This window comes from Ambystoma mexicanum, chromosome 2q (assembly GCF_040938575.1).
Source record: "Ambystoma mexicanum isolate Mex_15411 chromosome 2q, UKY_AmexF1_1, whole genome shotgun sequence".
In the NCBI taxonomy this organism is placed as follows: domain Eukaryota; kingdom Metazoa; phylum Chordata; class Amphibia; order Caudata; family Ambystomatidae; genus Ambystoma; species Ambystoma mexicanum.
In genome coordinates, this window is record NC_090924.1 from 518,218,443 (window position 1) to 518,234,396 (window position 15,954).

General features: G+C 44.9%; 1 protein-coding gene across 3 annotated transcripts in view; it reads right to left on the reverse strand.

Annotated features, from left to right (window-relative positions):
• Positions 1 to 15,954, reverse strand: part of MAFK (MAF bZIP transcription factor K) — a 197,714-nt gene that overhangs the window by 122,235 nt on the left and 59,525 nt on the right. For all 3 annotated transcript variants that reach the window (XM_069647640.1, XM_069647638.1, XM_069647639.1), the window contains one exon: positions 9,373 to 9,486. In XM_069647640.1, the coding sequence (XP_069503741.1) occupies positions 9,373 to 9,469 (97 nt within the window). In that variant the 5' untranslated portion in view covers positions 9,470 to 9,486. The remainder of the gene's footprint in view (positions 1 to 9,372; positions 9,487 to 15,954) is intronic.

The following is a 15,954-nucleotide window of genomic DNA, read 5'->3' on the forward strand; positions in this document are numbered from 1 at the left end:
GTTATGACCGTGAATGCCTTTCCGTGCAGGAACAAATGAAAGTATTCACAGACCCACACTACTGCCAGGCTTTCTTTCTCCGCCTGGGAGTATGCCTGTTCTGTGGCAGTGAGGCTCTTGCTGGAATAGGCCACGGTGAATATGTTGGCTGGGCTGGCCAGGTCTTTATGTGTGAGGATGGCTCCCAGCCCCATGGGACCGGCATCCACAATCACTTAGGTCTCCCTCTGAGCATCAAAGTATGCCATGTCCTCCGCCCTGGCGATGTCGTTACGGATGGATTCAAACGCTCTTTGGCAGTCATCAGACTACTCAAAGGGCTGGTCTTTGCGGGTGAGCAGGCGCAGAGGGTTGCCGACGGTGGCATAATCTGTGAGCTATCTCGAGCAGTAGCTTGCCAAGTCTAGGAAAGATCGTAGTTCTGTCGTGTTTTTGGGGGATTGTGCTGAGGGCTGCTACTTTAACCAGATCTGGCCTCATCCCCTTTTCAGAGAATATATGTCCGAAAACCGCAACAGCCCTTTTCCAAACTCGCACTTGGCCTTGTTGAGCGTGAGGCCTACCGCCTCTAGCGCGGCACACACCTTGTGTAGTGCTACATCATGTTCTTCCTTTGTCTTTCCGAACACCAAAACGTTGTCCGAGTAGTTGAGGCAGTTGGACATGTGTCGTATGACCTTGTGCATTTCCTCTTGGAAAACTTCTGCCGCTGACGAGATGCCAAAACTGAGTCTTTTGTACTGGAAGAGTCCTAGGTGAGTCACAAATGTTGTGATGTACCGTGACTCGGGCGCGATTTTGATCTGATGCTACCCCTTCGGGAGGTCCAGCTTAGCAACCACCTTTACACCGTGAAGTAAGTGAATCATGTCTGATTCTTGGTGCATGGTGTCTATCCCTCTCAATTGCTTCGTTCGCCCTCCTCATGTCCACGCACAGGCGTATCAACCACTCTGGGGACTTTTTTGGTACTGGGACTATGGGCGACACCCAGAGTGTTGGACCTGTGACTGGTTCGATCACCTGTGCTTGATGAGTTAGTCTAGTTCCTCCTCCACTTGTCTTTGTATATTGACTGGTATGCAGCGATCGTGTTGGGCAACCGGGCGGACATCTGGGTTTATGTGCAATTGTATTTTCCTGTGCTTCAACTTTCCAAGTCCTTTAAAGAGCTTCGAGAAAGCTGCTTTCACCGCATCCGGCTTAGCAAAGTACTTGTGGGCCATTAGTTGGTATAAGATGTGGACTAGACCCATGTCAACTGCAGTCCGGAAGCTCAGTATGCAGCCACTGTTGGCCTCGGTCTTCAATACTTGTAACAGGATTTTTGCTACATGTGTCTTGTGCCTGCAGCAGGCTGTGATGGTGCCCTTGCAGGGCAGTGGCGTGGTCGCTCCGTATGGATATATGTCTACTGTTGCCTTTCTCAGCTTCATGGGGCCGGGTAAGAGTTGTACGCTTCCTTGCTGATGATATTAATGGTGGCCCCTGTGTCAATGAGGAATTCCAGTGGCGAGTCATTTTCTTGTAGCGTGAGTATAGGGCTGTGTTGGGTGGCTGTGCTATTATTGAGCACCCGTACGTATCCCTTCTTCCATTGATCCTCACCTGACGAAGGGGATTCACTGCTCAACGGCGACCCCGTCTCTATGTAACAGACAAATCTTCTCCTCCCGCTGCGTCTGGACCCTTCAGGTGGTCGTCTATCCTCTCGGATGTAAGTGCTTATGCGTTCTTGGCCTTCCCGTCGTTGATTCTTCGGGACACCTTCCAACCTGTTGCCAGGTGGGCTTGGGCGCGAGCTCCTCAGTCGTTCTTGGAATCTGTCTGCCAGGTGTGAAGGCTGGCGCGTTCTTGCAGACGGCTCTGAAGTGGTCCATACCACCGTAGTCAGCGCACTGCTGTCCTACTGCGGGGCATTCCCGTCAGGATTGCATGGCACATTTCTAGATTTTCAATGAGAAATTACTGTAGAAAATCTGCATTCAAAAGAATTAAGTAAACATTTATTTTTAATCTTCATTATTACATTATTAGTAGGAGCATTGGTTGAGTGATGTTTGATTTTGGGTTTAGTATTTTAATGTGTCAATATTGTGATAAGTTTCCTTAATGACAACTATATACAGGAAGTGCCTAATTCCCCAAACCAAGATGGAGGTTCAGTGCAACACAAGTGATTGGTAGAAAAATATTATGAGGTAGTTTGGAACATTTCACAACATTCTAAACTGCCTTTCATTCCAGTTTCTTTAGAGGAAGGTTGTAGTTTATGTAGCTCTTAAGATATTTAGTATAAGTTATTATAAAAATCTTTTTTATTTTTTTAGAAAGAATTTACAGTGAGCTTATTTCTACAGAAGTTTTGTTTTTGAAGAAATCCTTGTTGAAACTTCAAGACCAACTTACAGATGAAGCAAGCTAAGTTATCTACAGTGAAATGTTTCTATCTTCAATTTACCTCCGGAAGAAGTTTATTTTAAATTCTAAGAAACTGTACTTATCTGCATTTGATTTTTGTGAACATTTATTTGAACTCTACTGCGCGCATATTCTATGAAAGAAAATTCTGATGTACGTTTATTTTTCCTCTCGTGGCTGCGTGTGCAGGAAAACGAAAGTGCGTTTATTTTTTCCTCTCGCGGCTGCGTCTACGGGAAATGAAAGTTTAGTGTAGTCGTTTGGAGCATTTGCGTCAGGATATTTATTGTGACATTTTGGTTCTAATTTAGCTTTATATTTTCACTTAACGTACGCGTGTTATTTTTATTAGTATTGCGATGTATAATACTTATAACACGCGTCTCTTTATTTCATTTACTGTTGAATACAATCCTAGTCAGGAATCTGTTAGAGTATGCTTGTACGTTCCACTTTAAAGTTTAACTTCCTGGGTTAACGTACTAGTGTTGTCAAGTAGTTTTTCGAGTGACGTCATGTTGAGTTCCGGCATTTCTCTGTGTATTCATTTACTTTTTGTGGAGCGGTTACTGAGTGTTGCTACGTGTTACAGTGACCGTTAGGGCGCGCGGCTTATTTTTGCTTCGTGTCATTATTTCTACTTCGTTCTGAATGCGCGTACGTCGCGGTCTTCTAACCAGCTGAACTTTTCGTTTTCTGAGCATCAAGCCATCTACCTCCGTGGAGCATCCAAAGTCTACAGTACAGTTTTGAATGATATTTACATATGCAGATACAAGAAAGTAAAAGCTGATTGTTAAATAAACTCTTCTGAATAATTATACTGAGACTTGAGAACTATAGTAAAACATTTTTTCTTCAAGCAAGCAAGTTTCTGACTTTTTACAACATAAATTCAAAGAATATCCAAAGCGTTTCAAGAATATTGAATATTGACCTTCATTGTAAATTCAATTATAAGTTATCAGAAGAGCATCTAAAAATACAAAAGCCAAACTATAAATGCCTATCAGCGATCTAGCATAGGCAGCAGGTACATTATAATAGTTTGTTAATATTATTAATAACAGAAGTCAACATACAGAAAAGAGTTTATTTAATCTGTATATTTTTTGTGCTTAGATTTCACAGACACACGTTACTGATGAAACTTCCACAATCCATTTCCAAAGAGTTAACCATCTACTGAGTCTAATATTCTGGGAACCAGTGTCGTGTCTTAAGAAACAGTGAAGATCTGGAGTTGTTATTTTCTCCTCCATTCCCCTTGGGTTTGCCTGTTGGGTAGTTTTATATTTTATGAACTATTGAGCAGGCATATCAAGGGGGTCTGGTGGCCAGCATCACTCCTGCAAGAAGATCCAAGATATGGACCTGACAGAATGAAAGGCCCGCGTATTTAAATCTTGCCTGAGTGATGATGGAACCAGAATCAGAGTTAAGTTTGGGAGCCATAGGAAAAATGTTAAGGGAAATTAAAGAGGAGTTGAAGCTAGCTAAAAGTGAGACAATAACTTTGGGAGTTAAAATGGAAGAATTAAATAGTTATGTACATAAATCAGAGACTCCAGGAACTTCTAAGACTAAAGAACCACCAGTTTTGTATCCTGAGGTAGGAGTTAAATGGCCAATAGATGAAGTTGAAGAGAAAAAAGATATATATTTAACACCAGGAATTTCTTTGGTATCAATCCCATTAGCACCACCAGAAAGATTTAGGAGATCACAGAAAATTAAAGACATTCTTAATGCAATGTGAATTACATTATTTGTGTAGACCGGAAGCATTCCCTACAGGAACGGCAAGGGTGGCATTTTTAATTTCTTATCTAACTGGAGAGGCGTCAGCATTGTCAGTTCCATTTGTAGAAAGAGGTGCAAGAGAACTTAGGGACTGGAATCTTTTTAAAAACGAATTCCGTAAAATGTTTGACAAAAGAACTTCATCCTTAAGTATAGATGGAGAACTACTAGAATTACGTCAATGTAATAGAGAGTTGGTAGCTTATATTACACACTTTAGATCATTGGTGCAAGAGAGTGAGTGGCCTGAAGAGAGAGAGCTTCAATATTCTATAGAGGATTAAGAGAAGAATTAAAAGATGCACTAGCACAATAGTAGAGAAACCCACAGTTTGTGAAGATTTAATTTCTTTAGTAATACAATTAGATTTGAGATTATTAGAAAGAAGATCAGAAAAGAGGAGAAATTTTTCTGAAAACAGAACTTGGAATAGAAGTGAACGACCCAAAATAGAACAAAATTCTGGAAAAGAAGTTGTTAAAGGACAAAATAGCGAGAATTTAATCAGAGGACCTTTATCTAAAGAAGAGAAAGAAAGAAGACGTAAAGAAAAACTATGTTTGTATTGTGGAGATGGAACACATTTTGTAGGAAGATGTCCACGTGCTCCTAAACAATTTCCTTCTTTTCCAGGAAAAGGACAAGTGGTAGCAAATACCATTCAGACAGCAATACCACATATTACTCTTAATGTATCCTTATATTGGGAAGGAAAACTAAGGTGTGGAGGTCCGTGTGTGATTGACTATGGAGCTACTAGAAATTTTATGGATTTAACTTTAGCAGAAAAATTGGGAGTGCCTGTGGTAATTAAGGGAATTCCTGAACAAGTGAGGGCGGTGGATGGTACACAGTTGACTTCTGGTTTAATTACAAAAATGACAGGGGTGTTAAGGATGAAAATTGGTGAAGAACATGGTGAGGAAATTGTGTTTGAGTTAATTGATGCACCACAATTACAAATAATCCTAGGAATGCCATAGTTAACTTTACATAATCCGTATATTGATTGGGGAAGAAGAACGGTAGAGTTCAAGTCAGAAATTTGTAAGGAACAATGTTCTATGTTTTTTCAAAAATGGGATCAGAAAAAAAATTCTGAAGTTCAAGGAGTTTGTTTGGCTGCTGGAGTTGTTAATGAACATGTGATAGGTGCTGTGTCTGGTTGTTTACCAGATTGTTATCAAGAGTTTAAGGATGTGTTTGATAATCAAGTAGCTAAGGAGTTACCCCCCACATCGTTCATTTGATTGTAGAATCGATCTTGAAGATGGAGCACCTATACCTTGTGGAAGGGTTTATGCATTGACAGAAAAGGAAAATGAACATTTAAAGGAATATATTGATGAAAATTTAGCAAATGGGTTTATTAGACATTCACAATCCCCGGCAGCTTCACCATTATGTTTCGTGCCTAAAAAAGACAAGACCTTGAGAACATGTATTGATTATAGAGCTTTGAATAAGATCACAATTAAGAATAGATATCCATTACCTTTGATATCAGTTATGTTGGACAGAATTCAAGGCGCTAAGATATTCTCTAAATTAGATCTCAGAGGAGCATTTCATTTAGTAAGAGTGAGAGAGGGTGACGAATGGAAGACAGCATTTCGGACTCGATATGGGTTGTTTGAGTACCAGGTCATGCCATTCGGCCTTTGTAATGCCCCTGCTGCATTTCAATTTTTCATTAATCAAGTTCTTCGAGAATATTTGGATGTGTTTGTTGTAGTATATATAGACATCTTAATATTTTCTAAAGAATTGAATGAACACATTGAACATGTTAAAAAGGTATTGACTAAGCTAAGAGAAAATCAATTGTTTGCAAAACTTGAAAAAAGTCAACTTCACACTGATAGAGTAGAATTTTTAGGTTTTGTTTTTTCTCCAGAAGGACTAGAAATGGATTCAGCTAAGGTGAAAGCTGTACGAGATTGGCCACAGCCGTCTTCAGTAAAAGATTTGCAAAGTTTTATTGGTTTTGCAAATTTTTATCGCAGATTTATACAACATTTTTCACAGATCACTTCCCCTTTAACAAGATTGTTAAAGAAAGAAGTGAAATTTGAATGGAGTGATGAAGCTGAGAAAGCGTTTGATTTTCTGAAACTCTGGACCTGACATTCCCCTGCATGTGGATATTCATAGCCGCACCTGAAACATGTGGCTTCTGAGCGTTTCCCGCTCTGGGACGGTGATATCGACAATTTATGATGTCGGGGTCTGTCGCCAGGTGTTGGATTGTGATTTTGCCCAAACTGTCAAGTTGGGACTCAACAGCCGCCTCCATCCGGGCCAGTGCAAGGATTTCCTCCATTGATCGCTGTTTTTGCAATAGTTGTTTCCTGAAGGGATGCGACACACAGCCGGCGATTACCTGGGACCGCAGGGCCTCCTCATTGGAGTAACAGTGAAACTCACAGTATTTGAGTTTAATGGGAGTCGCATGACGAAGTTGTCGAGGGATTCGCCCTTTTCCTGTCTCGTGGTGTGAAACATGTGTCTTTCATAATCGATGTTGGTGTGCGGCGCAAAATATTCTGACAGCATGCCATGCAGGTCTCCGTATCATGCGGTGTCCAGATTGAGTAGCTTTCCCACAATATCCCACAATATCCTACCGCCATGGACAGTATGTTCTTCCAGCGGGCATCATCGGTGAGCCCTATGGCACCCACATAGAACTTGAAGTCTCTTAACCATGTACCCTATCTGGGCCCTAGGTTGGTGGTGTCTCAGATCAAGGGGGTGGAGCATGTGGAGTACCTGTGATGCACCCCCTGCTGCTTTTGTTGTGCTGGCAGCGCCCCCTGGCACGCCATCTGCCCCTGAAGAGGACGCCTCCGGATTAGACATGGCGCCGCTTGGGAATAGGCCTCTGTCGTTGGTTAGGGTGCAGGCTTCCTTCCCCACCAGGCCCTGGCTTGGGCCTTATGGGCTGTGGATTGTGCAGAGTCTCTGGGAGCACCTGCCCCTTCCACTATTCTCTCTGGGGAGATGTGCCACCCCCTTTGTCCTCTTGTCAATTGGCCTTTTGCTATACAGGTGTGCCTCACCCTTGTGGGCTGCTGCCCCTTGCCTTTTTAAGTTTTCAATGTCAGGGAGAATGTGCTTTACCTTTGTGTGACCCTGTGGTATTAGGGCGTGCCCATGAGCCCTTGGTATTTTGATGGGCCTTCCCGGCGCCTCCACAGCGCTGTTGCGCACCTGTTGCGTATGGAGCTGCTCTCTGAGCCCCTCATGCTCGTGCGTGGCTCTCTGCAGCTCTCCACGTGGTCTTTGCCATGAATGCAGGCTTGTTGCAGCCTTCACAGGGCTGAAGGGGCTTGTGCAACCAAGTCGCGGCCTTCACGGGGCTGAAGGGGGCAGGCCGTAAAGCTCTGCTCTCTGCGACTCTCCACGCATTGCAGCCTTCACAGGGATGAAGGGGCTTGTGCAGCCGAGTCGCGGCCTACATGGGGCTGAGGGGGTGGGCCGCAAAGCTCGGCTCTCTGCGGCTCTCCACGTGGTCTTTTCCACAAATGCAGGCTTGTCGCAGCCTTCACAGTGCTGGAGGGGCTGGCCGTAGTGTTGGAGGCATTCACATGCCCGACGGTTCCTCCGGGCCTTGCGGCTATGCTGGCTTCTGGCAGGTCTGCGTGTCTTCCGCTACATACCTCCTGGGTCCGCGAGTCACCTCGTCGCCATTGTGGCAACGTGACAGGACATATGTCACGCACACCGCAGAAGGGACTCACACCCAAAGAAGCGCAGGACACGGAGAGTTGTTTCTCAAACAGTAACTGACTCCCTTCCCAACGGCCGCCTCCCTAACCCCAACGTCACTTCCCCTCGTGGATGACCGCAACGGCAGCCTTCCCACATAACGATGTGGTGGGGTTGGTGCCTGCACTTCATGACAATACTCTGCAACCACTTGTTAAAACGATCACCTCAACTGATCCGGTTCATAACACATCAGTAAGCAAACAGTAATGGATAACAAGCACCCAACATTTTAAAGGAGTACTGGGAAAAATGCTGAAACACACCAAAGATTTGAGTCACTCATTTCAGCTGAGACTTCACTAGCGGTTTACTCCTGAACGAAAGAGCCAGCAACAGAAAGCAACGTACGTACAAACCGTCACGTCCGATGGTCAACACCTGCCAATCATGGGAGTGATTTTCGAGGTAAAGTCACATGCTTCTCGAGGACACATAAAAGAACAAAGAAGTTGTGGACTATGTCAAATAGAAAGCGCAAGTGTACACTTGCTGGGTAAAAGCTGTGATTTATAAAAGTGACGAAACAAATGAGTGACTGTTTACAGATCCGTAGCAAAGACGCTTGCACAACTCACTGCTTTGCTACAAACAGGGGTAGACTGGGAACCAAAAGATGCCCTGAAAATAATTATCAAAGTGGCCCAATAATACACTTTTTCATCAAGCCCAACCCTTTTCCTAATAGAAAATGTGGAAATAAATAGGTTATCACACAAAAGAGGCACAGGGTGCAGAGGCCTAGCAGAAAATCTCCAGAATTCCCTATAGGCCTGTTTACCCCCGGCCACAAACATTTCCTTTATATATCAGAGCAACAGGCCCCTGGCCGAACCAAGGACACAAAAGGCTGGTGTGTGCCAGTTTTTTTGGACAATTTGATGAGTTAATTCACTTTGCTGCTGGTAGTTTTTACCAGTGTTGCTCAATAAATATTCTTTAAAATCCTCAAATTGCATAACACTTTATCGACAACAACAAAAACACCCCAACGTTACTATTCAAACAGTGTCACAAAATGAATGAATAGCCATTTGCAACTGTGGCCACGACAATTTTATGGCCCAGCATGAGGGGTGAGGGTGAGAGAGATAGAGAGGGGGTAGAACAGTAATGTTTCAACATTGACGTGCCGTAGGGAAAGAAAGCATTAGTATTGTTGCCATATTTGTACCACTAGTAAAACAGTTTTTTAAAGGGGAGGAAGCTGAAAAGAAAGGAAAAATCATGATGTGTTGTTGAGACCATAAACCTATTTTATAATAGCAAGAGGGCGTACGGGCACTACTAATTCACATGCTCTTTGTCCAGGCGATAACATGGGATGGCAAGTATTTTAAACCACAAGACTTTAAATGTGCAAATAAAACACTAACCTGGGCCACTTACATTACAGAGGGGTGGGGAGAACACACACCCTCTTTCCAGCGTTTCTTCTTTCATCGGGTGGTCAGCATCCACTTTTCCACCCATAAAGAGTAGGACATCAACTAAGAGTCAAATGAAGGCGTATGTATGAGTCTTTACACAGGTTTGAGAAAAGATATTACTAGAATACACTTTCTTTTTTTTTTTATTTAGAAAGTTGTTTTAATCAAGAAAACCTGATTTTTTCAACAAAATCAATTAGATATTATTAGAAAGAATCATTAATACAATATAAACAATTATAAAATAATCTTACGAAGTCACCTTATTCCAACAAATTCACTAAATAAAGCAACAAGAACAGCATCTCTTCTTTCTTTCTTTCACCAGTTACAATGGTAAACAACAGACTATACAGCCTTATTCAGATGGTAATCACAGGAAGTTAGTACATACAATCATAATTTACTCTGGGTCAATCATAATTTACTCAGGGTCAATCTTTTGTCAGTCAATTTCAAACTGTATAAGAAGTTCACAATTGCAAATCTCTAAGGATGGTTATTGGTGTGAAATAGCAGTTCCCACAACCTGTCACTAGTAAGTATTATGTGATCTATCAACAAAGGTTTCATATGCTTAATTATTTGCGTGAGTAACGCAGGGCAGTCTGAGCACAGGTGTTTCAAAGTTTCTGGAGAGATCTTACAGAACCGATATAGGCGCTCATTCTCAGATAACAATTTCCATTTAAATAATAAGTCGTTTGTGGGCCAAAGATTCAATCGAAAACGAAGGAAATCATCACGCAATCGTGGGCTAGGAAACAGGGCTAGATAACTTTCAACTGCACCATATCATTTCAAGTTGAATGGGGTATCCAAGAAAACCTGATAATGGGTGCACGCGCGTCGTGTCTGTATCCAGTCGTACTCCCATAGGCGTAATCTTGCTCTATTTGGGTTGTCCATCAATAGTGTCACTGTAAACCCGGCTTCACTAATGATCTCCTGCGCTTTTTGCCTCCACCTAAAAGGAAATTCATCCATTGACTGTAGGAGATATTTAGCAATGACTTTAATCAAACCGGATTTATTACCTGCCATAAGGCATTTTCTATAAAGTGAACAAATTTTCCATTTGCAAATGGCATATAAGGACACTTAACCCATCTCGTGTCTCACGATACACATAGGATAAGAAGGTGGAATGGGTAAAACTCGTTTCCAGTAGCCTCCTTCTATAGCAGTCCAGTACATGTAGGTTTTTTTCAGTGAGGCTTCAACTCCATAAGTTATCACTGGAATAAACTTTTGTTTATAATAAACAATTATCGGAACCAAAGAGAACTTACAGTATTTGGCTTTAATTAGTCGTGCCTGTGAGACGGCTGTCGTGACCTTTTGTTTTGCATGCTGATCATGAGCATTAAGATTCATGTTGTTTGTAACAAAAGTGCCTAAGTATATATAGGATGGTACGGTTTCCGAAGTTGTGCATTGTAAGGGCCATTGATGATTAATACATTTTTGTTTCCTTGTGCCGAATTGGATAACCTTGGTTTTCGCTATGTTGACAGTTATACAATTTTCCATAGTATAGCGATCCAAAGCTTTCAATAAGACACGAAGGCCATTCACAGTTTTTGATAATAAAACCATATCATCGGCGTACAGCAAATATCTAATATAGATGTCATTAAGTTTCGGGGAGTCTGTGACAAGTGAAGCAAAAACTTGTCTAACATCAGAAATAAAAAAATTAAATATTGTTGAAGCCAAAATACAGCCCTGTTTAAGGCCTTGTGCAGTCTCTATTGGTTCCGACAATAAACCTTCATTATTTAATCTGACCTGGATGGAGTTGCCCGTTTGTAACTGGATAACCCATTTCAAGATAAACCAAGGATAGCCTCTGTCCATAAGTTTTTTATATATTAGCTCTCTAGGAATTGCATCAAATGCCATGTGAAAGTCAACAAAAGCCATGTATAATACTTGACCTCGTTGACGCGCCTGTTGAATGATGCAATTTAGGGTGATGACATTAATAGCGGTGCCTAAACCAGGTAGAAACCCTGTTTGAAAGGGATCACGAGACTCACTTGAGTCAAGCCAAAAATTGAGCTGCTTTAGAATAAGTCGGGCAAAGATTTTGCCTGGACAGTCCAAAAGGGCGATAAGCTGATGGGTCAGCCCTATCGCCCTTTTTAAAAATTGGCAAAATGATGGAGCGCTTCCAATACAATTTCATTCTACCCCCATTATTACACTACAGTGCATCTGCTGTGGTAATTCGGTCAAGGTGGGTGGGACTATGGGAGGAGGTTACCTAAACATCAACTGGCATTCTCTGTTCCTTGATGCCAAGGACTAATGTAATTGATACCAACCCCAAGCACCGTCAGTGCAGCGCTGCTAGTATTATATGGAGGTAGGAGACAGTGCAGTCTTATCGAATGAAACCCACTAAGTGTCACGTAACCCCCAACAGATCTTAGGTTGTGCAGACAATGTCAAAGAGAATACAATAGCATAGCTTACAGTACAAAATACACTGGAACATGTTAGAATAACGAGGAATCATTACATGGCAATGTGATTAATAGAAATTGCTATTTGTATACCAACTCCTATCTTCAGTAAGCAGATTTTAAGCAAGAGAGTAAACCAACATAGTAAAGTGCAGAATGTGCTATTGTTTTTCGCTCCCCTACATAAAAGTGATTACATTTGACAATGCAGTTCATTATTTAATCGAGGTTGGTCCCTGTGGCTACACTCCATATACACAAACTAGTAGTAAAAAAAGTGGACATGGTGGTCCAAAGGGTAAACAAACAAAAAGACAATATTAGAAAACGGATAGACGTTTCAGCCAACCAACATTCTGTTACAAGGTCAATACCCTGGTCTTGTCAAAAGATAGCAACCACTCTCAGCCAGGGTTTGGTGTGGGCCACCAGAGAGAAATCCAGAGCTAGTCAGTGCCCTGAGGAGTATGGTGGCAGTTGAGAAGGTCCCAGCTCCTATCCCTCCCCCTGGTGCCAACATGCTGTTATGTTATTGTATTTCAGTAGTGGATCCTACCCATCTGTCTCACACCATGCTCCATGAACAAAACACTCACCAGACTCGGTTTCTTGTAGTAGAGTCAACCAACATGACAGCTGCACCAAAGTGTGAGAAGCCCTCCAGCATCACACACGGCCCGCAACCGGTCATCAAAGGCCTGGGAGTGAATAAGTAAAAACAACCCTTCAGCATCCAGCACCATCAGCGTTCCGTCGCCGAGAAAAGAGATCGAGCAGGGACAGAGGGAACCTACAGGCCAATAATTCCACAGCTGCGAACAAAGCCTCACAACTCTCTGCAGAGCAGGTGGCAACCCGCTGCTGTTTATGGTTCGTTCCCCAGACGACCAAGGAGTTAACAACAGGGCCTTGGGGGGGCGCTGTTGCGCGGCTCGTAAAATGGCCGCTGCCTGAAAGTGCTGCGGGGAGGCACCGACATCCTGCTCCGGTACCGGTTTTTAAACGTGATCATCAGACGAATGCATCCTAGCGGGTTGCAGTGGAACCTCTTATGCACACGAGGGGATACCGATCCGAACCCAGAGCGCGCCGTGGTTCCAGTGAAATTGATGGAGGATTAGATGTGGCGCGCTGGGTGACCCATTCCCCCCTCCTGACAGTTGGCCCGCGGCAGATGGTGCGGCTCGCCTGCGCGGGACCCGTTGTGCTTTGGGCCAAACCTGGTGGTGATTGATCCCCTTGGTGCGGTGGATTGGGCTGGGAGGCCAAGGTGCGGAGCTGAGCCCGAACTGTGCGCCATACCTGAGGGGTCTTTGGATCCTGGCCCCATCATCTCCGCTACAGAAGGATCCGTGGGATACCCGCGGTCCGACCGCTGCAGCATTTGCAGGCGCCCCCATTGTGGAGAGGCTCCGAGCGGTGTGTGAGAGGCGGAGGTGCGGCCCCAGATCTTGGGAGCGCCTGGTGGCGGGCTCTTGCACGGTGAGTGGGGGGGACCAGGATCGGAGGACACTGCCATTTCCCCCCCCCACGGACTCGGCCCTGCTGTATGTGCCGCTCTTTGTTGTGGGCCGGAAGCGGGCCCATTGCTGTGTCGGTGGGCCCGGTTGGGGCCCCTCCTTTCTTACTGGCCGGGTGGGCGGGTGCGGCCCCCCTTCTCAGTCAGGATCGCACTAGCGCAGTCTAACCTGACTGGGTGATTGCCATCACGCAGACCAGAACTGTGAACATAGCGAACTGCCTGTGCGGCCCGGCACTGGGGTGGGGTGATCTCATGGACGTGGGCCGGGCTTGTGTCCCCCGGCAGTACTAATCAGCAGGTCTTGGAACACTCTGGGGTGCTCGCTCTGCTGTGAGGTCAACAGGCGGCAGTCCAGCTTAATCTCTTGAAGGACGGGCTCTGCCCCCCCCCCCCCACCAATGCAGGGGAGTTCTCAGGCTTGAATGTGGTGTGTGTGGCCTCCACTAAACCTTTGGTACATTCTCTGTGGTCATTTTTGCATTCCTCTGCCCTTGGTTCAAGTTGCTATTGAGACCTACGTGGGAGGTGGCTGTTATATGGTCTGTGGATTTAGACCTACTTTGGAAGTGACATCACTCTTCTCTGACCCTCTCTGCTGGGGGTTTTCCCCGCCAGGCTCCACACATAAACCCATAAAGAGCCGTAGCTCCGTGGTGAGGTGAGTAATGGGTAACCAGAAAAAGCAATCAAAACTAGATCAATTCACCAGAATGGACCGGGACACAACACCTCCAGAATCCGAACCAGGTCCTTCCCAGTTGGATATCACCACTCTTAATCAGACTTTCTTAGCGCTGAAGAGCAGTACAGATAACCTGGGTGCCAAGATCGATGCCCTAACGTGTAAAGTTGATGTATCCGCGGTTCAGATTGATAAATTATGTGGCAGAATGTCGGAGGCGGAGCATCGGATCGGCGATGGGGAGGATAAAATCGCCGATCTGCAGCGGGAGGTTGCAATACTACAGCAAACAATCAAGAAGGTGGTGGCGAAAAATGATGACCTCGAAGGGAGGTCGAGAAGAAACGATATAAGGATTACCGGGGTGGCGGAATCCACATCGATCGGAAACATGGAACAGTTCGTGGAGAAGTTGCTCAGGGAAGTCCTAGATGATCCTCCCTTGTCACCCTTGTTTATGGTGGAACGGGCGCATCGCTCATTGGCGACTAAACCGCCCCCCAGGTCCCAGAGAGAGCCATAATTGCCCACATTTTTAACTACCGGGACCACGACGTCCTCCTTCGGATGGCGCGGGAGAAGAAAACTCTGCGGTGGGGCTCGGCAATGATCAGGCTGTTTCCGGACTTTAGCCAACAAGTCCAAGACCAGAGAAAACCCTTTCAAGCGGCCAAGAATGTTCTAAAGAAGAAGAATATTCGCTACTCTACGATGTACCCTGTGAAGCTCAGAGTGCTGTATGAAGGGAAAAGCTTTTTTTTTACGTCTCCTGAGGCGGCTGAACGATTTGCCTCTGAACTTCCAGATCCAGGCGCCTCCCCTCAGAGAGCATCCAGTGATTGCTAGGGAGGAGGTGGGTCGGGCACTTTATTGGGTCCTACTGTGAGGTTTTGACTGAGCTTCAGCTAATGACAAGGTGGTGAGTATTAGCTTACCCCTGGGTCCCGGAAGCGCAATCTGGTTGATATACGTGGGTATGCGCCTCCATCACCAGGATGCACGACGGCCGCCGGCTCCCCCCGTGCCCAACTGCAAAGTAATTTTTGTTTGGGGATGTTGTTGGTTGTGTTCGGGGTGGGGGGTGGGTGTCTATGGCCGGTAGGTTGGTGTTTCTGGCATGGGTGGGGGTGGTGAGGGGGTTTAGTGGTTTCTCACAAGTTGTTCTACAGGTTTACATGTGAGGGAATGGGGGGGGTATCCGCTTACAGAAGCTTGAGTGCCTGGCTCACGCCGTTTTTTTTGGGGTGTCAGCCACTCTATCTAGCCTCTATTACGCTGAAGGCCTCTTGTGCATCCATTGTCCGGGCCCCGGCCATAACTTGACGCCCCCCAAGGGGACAAATCCTCTACCTAGTAGGGATAGCACGTTGCTTACCTGGAATATTCGTGGGTTCAACAATGGGAAAAAGTCCTGCCTTATTTTGAACTATGCCAGGAATCACAATGTAAGCGTCCTTTTTCTCCAGGAAACCCATTTGGGGAAGGAACATAAACTTCCTAGTTTGGCTGGGTGAGGAATACACAGGTATGTCTCGTCTTTCACCACTCACGCCCGGGGAGTTGCGATTTATATTCATAGGTCATTGGAATTTAAACTACATACATTTGTGGCAGATGAAGAGGGGCGATTTATTCTGGTAGCAGTTGAGATTGCGGGGTGGTCTGTTCTTTTCTTGAATATCTATGCCCCCAACTATGACTGCCCGGAATTCTTTCAGAAATGCTCTGAGTATCTACGCATTTTCCCCGGTTATGAGGTGGTATGGGCTGGGGATTTTAATATTGCATTATCACTATCGCTATCGCTTGACAGGTCCTCCTCCACGCAAACTACACATTCACGGGCAGCCCAG